General features: G+C 67.4%; 1 protein-coding gene across 4 annotated transcripts; it reads left to right on the top strand.

The window, feature by feature from the left end:
- The first annotated feature begins 220 nt into the window (after positions 1-220).
- Positions 221-6,996, top strand: SSTR5 (somatostatin receptor 5). 4 transcript variants are annotated; one of them, XM_041747255.1, is made up of 3 exons: positions 227-265; positions 2,056-2,424; positions 4,526-6,996. In XM_041747255.1, the coding sequence occupies exon 3, from the start codon at positions 4,576-4,578 to the stop codon at positions 5,668-5,670; it is 1,095 nt and encodes a 364-aa protein (XP_041603189.1). In that variant the 5' UTR covers positions 227-265; positions 2,056-2,424; positions 4,526-4,575; the 3' UTR covers positions 5,671-6,996. The 4 variants fall into 4 exon arrangements, with proteins under 4 accessions (XP_041603190.1, XP_041603189.1, XP_041603192.1 ...); XM_041747258.1 differs by lacking the exon at positions 227-265 and having other exon boundaries at positions 1,909-2,424; positions 4,526-5,310; positions 5,466-6,996; XM_041747256.1 differs by lacking the exon at positions 2,056-2,424 and having other exon boundaries at positions 221-265.
- The last annotated feature ends 2,563 nt before the right edge of the window (positions 6,997-9,559 follow it).

Raw genomic sequence — 9,559 nt, 5'->3', positions numbered from 1 at the left:
GCCCTGGGCCAGCGCACCTGCACCGCAGCCCCGCGCTCCCGCCCCAGGGAGGCTTCCAGGAAGGCGCTCCCCGCTCTGCCCCTGCTGGGCCCCGACCGAGCTCACAGCCTGGCCAGGATGGGGGCCCGGAAGGCCCGGAACAGCCCGAGCGCCCGCCCCGCCCCGCCCCCGCGCTCGCCCCGCCTCCCCGGCGCCCCGAGCCCCGAGCGCGGAGCCCGGAGCCCGGAGCAGCACAGCGCGGGCTCCGCTCCCCGCCGGCGTCCCGGTGAGTGCCGCGCCCGCCCGCCCCTGCCCTGCGCTGGAGGACGCGATCCCGGGTCTCCGCGGGCGCGGGCGGGGTCCGGGGGGGCTTCCCCACCCTGCGCCAAGGGTCCGCGGCTCCCGGAGGGCTCCTTGCCGCCGCCCTGGGCGCCCATCCTTCCGCGCCCCAGCTTCCCCCACCCCTGCAGGGCCCGGGGCACCAGGGTCCGCCGAAGCTGCGCCCCGCGCTCCCCGCCCGACCTCCCCGCGCTGGGCGCCCAGGCCCCCCTGAGGCTGGCGCAGGGTGCGGGCGCCCAGGGTGGGTTTGCGGAGACCGTGGCCAGGGGGAGCGTGGGCGGGCGGGAGCAGGCGAGGCAGGGGCTGCCCAGGCTGGGGGCGACTGCTGTGGCCGGGTGGAAGTCCCTGGGGTCCTGGGAACGGAGCCCCCCGTCTGCAGGCCAGCCAGCCGCGCAGGGAGACCCCGAGGTCGCTCCCCAGAAGGGAGGCCGGCCGCAGAGTTCACCTGCTGCGCCGGTGGCTCCCTCAGCTGCCCACCTGCCCTGGCACCGTGTCCCAGGCCTGCAGGCTGACCTGGGGTCCTGACCGAGGGCACCGGGAACCCCAGCACGCCAAAGTTTGAGGCAGTTCTGGCTGCTGCTGACCCTCTTCTGAAGAGAACAGGTTCCTGGGGGCGGTCGCCCCTTGGAGGGAGGACTGGGGAGCCTCAAGGGGAAGGTGGTTGATAACATCAATGACAGTGACCTCCCGCGGGTGGGTTCCTAGTAAAATGACCCAGATTTCCCAGAAAGTTCTGCTGGTGGCGAGACATGGCCTTGGAAACGTCTTGCAGGGCGTGGAGCCCCTGCCAGGACCCTGAGGAGGGGGCTCCTGTCCCAGCCTCCTGTGGGCCACCCGTACCCCCTCCCCTGGTGGAGGAGGGACACCTCCCTGACCGTAGCAGTAGGGCCCTGGGGCATGTTTGGGGGAGGGGTGAGAGGTTGCCATTGGCTGGGGAGCCAGGCACTCTCCTGGGGGAGGGGGAGGCAGGCCTGGATCTGAGGGCGTTGGAGCCCTGGGGCCTGACCGCAGGCATTTGCCCCTGCCCCATACAGGTGGAAGGGAGTCCCAGGTGAGGTGTGGACCTGGGGAGCACCGAGCCACTCGGAGCCACCGCTGCCCCATGGAGGACGCAGGCCCTCCAGAGGGGACAATCTGGGAGAGGCTGGGCAGCACTGGGCGCTGAGGCCCTCCCCGACCCCAAGCCCCTGGGAAGCCTCTGGCCCCCTCCCCCTTGGGGCCCAGGGCAGGCACCCTTTCTGACACCAGGGAGGAGATCTGGCTGTTTGGAGCCAGCGTCTGGCAGGCCCCAGTGCCTCGGAGGCGTGTACCTGAGCTTATTTCGCGTTATCATCGACTTAGCATTTGCGGGGGCTCAGACGAGGGCCAGGGGCTGGGGCGGGCGGGGGTTGCTCCCTGCGTGGTGTCAGTGGGCGGGCGGCCCTGCCCGGTGGGGAGCTCTGGGTGGCCAGCGACCCGTTCCACAGCCCCACCACCACCCGCTAAACCCCCCACCGCGGGAGAAAGGGCCCCAGGGACAATTTTCCACGAGTGTAATTTCTGTGACTAAGAAGATTGCCGCTTCTGAATAATGGCTCCTGTAGAATTATGTTCCCGGAGGCAGGCGGAACCAGAGCGGCCTAATTTTCTTTACTGCTGTGCAGTCGGAGGAATTGGGGTGTTTGGGAGGTTGCAGGGTGCCTGGGAGCTGGACTCAGGAGCCCGGAGCAGCCTTCTTAGGGTCAAACTCCCTTTCAGCTGCCCATGCCAGGGACCCAGGGGATGTGTCTGAGCTGACGGTCCGTCCTCCCTGGTGCACTCCCGCCTCGGGGGGCTGCTGCTGCTGCTGCCTCTTCCCCACCCAGCACCCTGGGGTCCCAGCAGAGGGAGCTGAGAGCCCCTTCGTGCGTGCTTTCTCTGCACGCGTGAGCAGGGGCCTGGGCACAGAGCCGAGCACGCGGATCCCCGCCTGTGGAGCGAGCCTGCGGCCCCAGAAGGCCCCCCCCGGCCGGTGGACCCCAGCCCACGAGGATTCCAACCCTTGGTTTGTCTGCAAATGCCGTGGTCCCCAGAGGTCATGCCGTGCCCTGCTGGATCCCCAGCACTTACCTGGCCTCGGGTCACCAGGTAACACGGGGGCGCTGGGCATGGGGGCAGCAAATGTCCTGCACTGTGGGGTGTCTCCCTCATCCCCCCACCTGCGGCCCCAGCCTGCCGGCCTTTGTCCCCACTGCCTGGCGTCCAGACACATGGGCTCCTGCCGTCCTTGTCCAGGGTCAGCCTGGGTTTCGTCTTGTCCCCTGCTGCCATCCTGGAGGGTTTTCTCCTCGCCCTAGATGTTCTCAATGGGGACCCTGACGCGGTCACGTGGACTCGCCCCCGGAGCTGCTCGGCAGCTGCCAGCCCAGCGCCCCCCATGCCTGTGCCCTGTCCTCAGTGGGCCACGCTCCGGGGGCGCCTCAGCCCCGCTCCCATTCCCCGATTCTCTCTTAAGCTGTATCCAGACCCAAGTCGATTCTGATTTTTTTGGATTTTTTTTTTAAGTCCAAAGGATTTTTCACACCCAAGAGTTGTAACTTTCAAAAATACACACTTGTTCATTTTACTCCTTAGGCAGCCAAATTTATATCACAATATTTTTATCCGTGCCTTATTGAGGATCCTAAACATATTTGCTTATTTTTAAACATATTTATTTAAATAGATCTTTTTTTTAATTTTTTTATTTATTTATGATAGTCACAGAGAGAGAGAGAGAGAGGCAGAGACACAGGCAGAGGAAGAAGCAGGCTCCATGCAGCGGGAGCCCGACGTGGGATTCGATCCCGGGTCTCCAGGATCGTGCCCTGGGCCAAAGGCAGGCGCCAAACCGCTGCGCCACCCAGGGATCCCTATTTAAATAGATCTTAAACATACTTGTCGATTCCTATTACAAGTAGGAATGAGCTGTAGCCACTGACCCACCTCCCATCGCTGGTGCCCTGGGTCGCATCTTCTAGTGTCCCATCACCGAGTGGCCTGAGCAGTCGGAGAGCGTCTGCCCAGGGGAGCCGAGGGCTCTGACCTTCTCACCATCCCTTATTCTAGGTCCCCTCCCCCCCCCCCCGCCCCCCGCTCATCTCCTGGGTCCTGACCGGTAGCCACTGGGGGTGTGCTCCGCTCCGACGTGCCCGGGGGGCCAGCCAGGAGGGGTTCAGGGGTCCCCTGTGCCGCATGCCCACCGAGGCTCCAGCCCCGTCCTCTCCCTCTCAGCTTCCGAGATGCTTGTATTCTCCTGAGCATCATCACTTGAGTGAACCTTCTCAGACACGTGGAGAAGTACTGATGCTGCATAAGGGGACACGTGTGCCCATGACCTTGACCTGAGGAGGTTAACGTTCTCTGCTCTTTCTCCACGAAAACCCGCACACGCCCCTCCCCGGTAGCCAGCCCCCCGTCCCCACGCGCGTTTCCTCCCGGCCGGCGGCCCGGGCGTCATTCCGTGTGTCCTGTGTGTCCGATGCTGGCTTACAGAGGTGACGGGTGGCCCCCCAGCGCTCGCCGGGAGCAGGCCCTTGCGGGTGTGGTGGTGGGACCCGAGCTGTTTCCCACGTTGTGTCCTGGGCCAGAGATGTCGCCTGTAGCAGCTGCTCTGGGGGCCAGGAAGCAAGTCCCCCGGGCATCTGCGGGCTCTGCGGGGCTCTCGGGGGACGGCGCTCCTGAGAGCCTGGTGGACGCTGGCAGGGCCCGGGCAGCCTGAGTGTGGCTCCTCAGCCGTGCCGAAGGCCTGGCGCGCTACCTGGGCTCCAGGAGGCCCCCGGGACAGTGGGGCTTGGCAGGTGTACCTGCGCGTCCGGGGGGTGGGGGGGGCTTGGCGGGTGGGCCGCCGTCCTGACTTCCTATCACCACCCCCTCCTTCCCCACCCGTCCTGGTGATGACACCCCGAGCCCCCAGAGGAGGCCCTGGTGGCCGAGGCAGGTGGAGGCCGGGCGGGGGCTGTGCTGGAGCAGCCGGGGCCGTAGGGACGCTGTCGGGGGACCCACGGAGGATACGGCGCTGTCCCTCCGCTCCTTCCTCTCTGCACTTGTTTTCCAAACAATTTGCTTAATGTGACTCCCGGCCGAGCTGGACATGAGTAATCGTGTTTACCCGCTGTGGGGCGATCCCGTGCCTTCTTGGGGCGGGCGGGGCCGCGGGGAGGAAGCACCCTGGCCCGTTAACCGCTCCCGTCCTCCCTTTTCTCTGCAGAGAGGACGCGCCGCGCCTGCGCCTGCCCTGCCAGGCCCGCAGCGGCCGTGATGGAGCCCCTGTTCCCGGCGCCCACGCTGGCCGGCTGGAACGCCTCCTCGGCGGCCCCCGGCGGTGGCGACAACGGGACACAGGAGGGGCTGGCGCCCTCGCCAGGGGCCCGAGCGGTGGTGGTGCCCGTGCTGTACCTGCTGGTGTGTGCGGCGGGGCTGGGCGGCAACGCGCTGGTCATCTATGTGGTGCTGCGGCACGCCAAGATGAAGACGGTCACCAACATCTACATCCTCAACTTGGCCGTGGCCGACGTGCTGCTCATGCTGGGGCTGCCCTTCCTGGCCACACAGAACGCTGTCTCCTACTGGCCCTTCGGCCCCGTCCTGTGCCGCCTGGTCATGACGCTGGACGGCATCAACCAGTTCACCAGCATCTTCTGCCTGACGGTCATGAGCGTGGACCGCTACCTGGCCGTGGTCCACCCCATCCGCTCCACCCGCTGGCGCCGCCCCAGGGTGGCCAAGCTGGCCAGCGCCGCCGTCTGGGCCTTCTCGCTGCTCATGTCCCTGCCACTGGTGGTCTTTGCGGACATCCAGGAGGGCTGGAACACCTGCAACCTCAGCTGGCCTGAGCCCGTGGGCCTGTGGGGCGCCGTGTTCATCATCTACACGTCCGTGCTGGGCTTCTTCGGGCCACTGCTGGTCATCTGCCTCTGTTACCTGCTCATCGTGGTCAAGGTGAAGGCGTCTGGCGTGCGTGTGGGTGCCACGCGGCGGCGCTCGGAGCGCAAGGTGACCCGCATGGTGGTGGTGGTGGTGGTGGTGTTTGTGGGCTGCTGGCTGCCCTTCTTCATCGTCAACATTGTCAACCTGGCCTTCGTCCTGCCCGAGGAGCCCGCCTCTGCCGGCGCCTACTTCTTCGTGGTCATCCTGTCCTACGCCAACAGCTGCGCCAACCCTGTGCTCTATGGCTTCCTCTCCGACAACTTCCGCCAGAGCTTCCGGAAGGTTCTGTGCCTCCGCAAGGGCTATGGTGCCGAGGATGCAGAGGCCACAGAGCCGCAGCCCGACAAGAGCAGCCGGCTGCAGGAGGCCATGCTGCCCACACACGGCTCTGAGGCCAACGGGCTCATGCAGACTAGCCGGCTGTGAGGGCCGCGGGCGCCTGGCCCCGGGTGGCCCCTGCCCGGCTCGGTCCGGATCGACCACCGAGGTGCCCCCCTGCCGCGGCCTGGCTACTCCGTGGGGTGTGAGGACCAGTTGTCTGGGCCGAGGCTGTGGGTGGCCCTGCAGTGACAGGCTGTCTCTGCCACCTGCCTGTTCTCGCTGCGGAGGCCGGCTTCAGGGATGGAGGGAGTGGGAGGGAGAGGATGGGTGTCCCGGGCGGGGCTCAGGGCATTGGCAGCCTGCTGCCCTGCCCCCAGCCTGTGCCAGCTGGCCAGGCCGGGGAGTGACCACTGGTGTGAGCTAGTGCCGCCTGCCCTGACTCTGCCCTCCGGTCCCAGTGCCTCCTCACATCCTCCCTGCGTGGCCCAGTCCAGTGTGAGTCCGTGATGACAGCTGACTGCAGGGGGCTCCGGCCTTGCCCCCAGTGCTCCTGGGACCTGGAGCCGATGGCGGGAGCTGGCCGGTGTGAAAGGGCAAGGCTGTGGGCGGGCAGGGATCCCAGGGCGGACGTCTGGGGCTGCAGAGCTCCGTTACCATGGAGACCCCTGGCCGCCCGCTGCTCACCCCCACCGCTGCCACAGTCAGGGCTGAGGGGGCAACGAGGGGTGGGCTGGACGCCGAGGGCTCCCTGGTGAGCGTGGGTTGGGGGGGGCCACCGGCAAAGTGGCTGAATCAGGGGTGGAGAGTCAGCTCCCCAGGCCTTGGGGTCCGGGGGACACAGGTGTCCAGGGGGCCCTGGCAGGGGGTCCTAGGGCCTCGGAGAGGCCACCCTGGGGAGGGCCGGGCCCCTACAGCCCCCTCTTCTGCTTCTGCTGGGGGCTCTGGCCTGGCGAGGGCGGGAGACAGAACAGAGGGAACGGCTCCCAACACAGTAACAGTCCTGGGAAGGCAGCGCCGTCCAGGGCACCCAACGCCAGCGAATGCCAGGCCCGGCCTCCCGCCCCGGGAGCGCCAGCGCCTCCCACCGCCCCACCTGCTGGGGTCCCCTGTGCCTTGGGCTCTCTCCAGGTCTGGAAGGAGGAGGACCCGGATGTGGGGGCTCGCTCGGCCCACGTGCACCCACCCCACTGCCGGTTTGGACGGCGTGCCTGCTGTCACCCCAGCTCACGCCCCCGCATCTGCCCAGAGCAGGACCTCCGGCCCGCAGGAGGCCAGAGGGGGCAGGGGGCGCCAGGGGCCTCCACGGTCAGCATGGCCCAGGCATCGCACGGCCCTGGACAGAGGCCAAGGCCTGGAAACACGATGGTGTAACAAGGGCGCTTGTGTTTGACAACCCGATCTCCTGAATAAATTAGAGAATAAATGTTTGACTCTTTCCCAAAGCAAATATTGTCCCTGGAGCCGATTGAAGCTGCTGCAGATCAGAGCTGGTGAGTCAGGTGAGGCTGGGCTGGGATGGCCAAGCCGCCCACCCTGGGAACCAGGGCACGTAGGCGACAGCGGGGGTCTGAGGGGCAGCCAGGCATTGCCTGGGGGGCCGGTGTGGGCCACCCGGTGGGCTTTCTGGGAGTTGGTGTCACATGTGGCCTCGAAGGCTGCAGGGGGGCGTCTGGTCCTTCCAGGGTCATGGGGGGGGGGGGGGGGAGGCCCGCTGGGGCCCCTGGCTCTGGCGTGGGGACGGGCTATCCCTACTGCCCCTGGCTCAGTTCCTGGGGCAGGGCGGCTGGAGCTGGTGATCAAGCCCTCCTGCCCCCCTCCCAGTGAGGGAGGGTGCCCGGGGAGGGGGAAACTGAGGCTCCTTCACCTGCTACCGGGTACACCTCCCCCGAGATTGGGATGCGAACTGCATCCACTCAGAGTGACTTTGGGGAGCGAGCAGATGGCTCGGAAATCTCGGCCCCAATCAATTTCTCCCAATTGATTTGACACCGTGAGCTCCTCCCCAGGGCCGTGCCGGCCAAGAGTGCCGGGCGCGTGTGTGTGCGAGCGCGTCACCCACGCGTGTGCTACAGGCGCCAGCAGCGCCCTGAGCGCCAGCTGCCGTGGGCTGTGGGCGAGCACGGGGGTGAGCGTCTTGTGTGTGTTTCTGGGGCCTGATGGGGGGTCCCTGCGGACCCCGGGTCTGGCCACTCGCTGGGAACTGGGCTTGGCCAGTGTGGACAGTCCCTGACACCTTGGGTGTGGGTGGGGCCCTGAGCAGGAGGCAGGAGGACCCAGACACCCCCGAACGCCTGTCGGGGGGGGGAACAGGAGCTGTGGGTGGGCTCCCACAGCCTGGGGGGGTGCCTGGGGGCACAGCCTGGATGAGCCACTGGCCTCCCTTGGGCAGCACAGGCGGGGGACGGCTGCGGGCACCACGAGGCTTGCAGGCCGTGTCTCCGGGCCTGGGTGGGGGTGGGGTGGCACAGAGCAAACACGCTGTGGCGGAGTGACCTGCTTTATGGGCTCTCTGTCCGCATCGATGCCTTTTATTGGCTGCCGGGCTCCAATGGCTCCCAGAGTGACCTTGCTCAGGAAATCCGGCCTGCAGGGGCAGGGTGAGGCTGCCTCCGGGGAGGGGGAGGCACCGGCTCTGTTTGCCTGGCAGGGCGGGGCAGCCGGGAGAGGCAGCCCTCCAGGGAAACCAGGCTGCCCCCCCCCCAGCCGGGTGGGCAGCGGGGCGATGCTTGTGCCCCTCCCTCCTGGGGCCCTGGCTCCCCCGGCGCACCCTGTGCCCCCCGTGGCCCTGACCACTGTGCGTGGTCCCTGGGCATCGTGGGCCCCGCTCAGTCCCAGCACGGGGTGCAGGTCGTGGCCCTGTCGGCCCGTCTCCCCCACACCCATACCTGTGCTGTGCCCGCTGGCCGGCCTGGGGCCCCGGGTCTTCCTGGCCAGGGCTCCACAGGCTGCTCCTCAGGTTAGAGGAAACTGATGGAGCAGGGGGAACGGGCACGAGGTCCCTGCTCGACACCCCACTGTGCCCCCACGTCCCCGGGAAGGTCTACCCTGTCCATGAGCAACAGGTGCCCCCCACACTGGGTTGTCGAGAAGGCTCAGTGACCGGAAGTGGCCGGTGGCGGGAGGTGAGAGTGCTGGAGGGGCGTTACCACCTGACACAGGGGCCATGGGCTCCAGCTGGGGCCAACGGCCAGGAGAGCCGAGCTGAGCCTCCCTCCGGGGCTTCCTGTACGCCGCTGGGCTCCCCCGGCCGGGCAGGGGTCAGGGTGAAGCTGGGCCTGGATGCGGGGTGCGGGGCAGGGGGAGACGCCCAGCCCCTGCCCACGTGCACGACAGGACCTACTGGCCTGGGTTGGGGGTGCCGCGGGGAGGGGCCTGTTAGCCTCCGGAGCCCCGTCCCTGGGCACCCTCGGTGCTGTGAGGTCTCCCTCCGTGCCCACTCAGCGCCCAGCAGGCGTCCCCGGGGTCCCTGCAGCCAGGCCGGGTGGTCCGGGGACTGGAGGTGCAGGAGGCCGGGGCAGGGTCACGGGACAGCCTACTGACCCCTGGGGCCTCTGCAGCCACTGCACACAGGGCCTGTCGCCGTGTCCTCTGGGGCCGCCTGGATCCCCTGGGGCGCAGATGCTGCGGTGGGAGGCAGCCCCGGCTCAGGCCCTGCTCACACCTGCCGGCTCCAAGGAGTCAGCCAGCCGACCACGTGTCCTTCTGTCTCGCGTCTGGGCTTCGCCGCTGTTTTCCCAGGGCCAGCCTGTCCCCCGGCTGCTTGGGACATGCTTCCACCCTGGGGTCCCCAGCCACAGGTTCACTAAATATTTTTACATAGGCTTTTAAAGATTTTATTTATTTATTCATGAGGGAGAGAGAGAGAGGCAGGCTCCACGCAAGGAGCCTAATGTGGGACTGGATCCCGGAACCCTGGGATCACGCCCTGAGCCCATGAAGCCTCCCCGGGTGTCCCGACGTATTTTAATTGTGCTGAAAGGCACGTAGGGGGACG

The sequence above is a fragment of the Vulpes lagopus genome, chromosome 3 (assembly GCF_018345385.1).
Source record: "Vulpes lagopus strain Blue_001 chromosome 3, ASM1834538v1, whole genome shotgun sequence".
Taxonomy (NCBI): domain Eukaryota; kingdom Metazoa; phylum Chordata; class Mammalia; order Carnivora; family Canidae; genus Vulpes; species Vulpes lagopus.
The sequence above is the reverse complement of the archived record's forward strand: the minus strand, read 5'-3'. Positions and strand labels throughout refer to the sequence as shown.

Coding starts and splice junctions, on each gene's coding strand:
- SSTR5 (XM_041747256.1), top strand. CDS start 4,576: ATGGAGCCCCTGTTCCCGGCGCCCACGCTGGCCGGCTGGAACGCCTCC.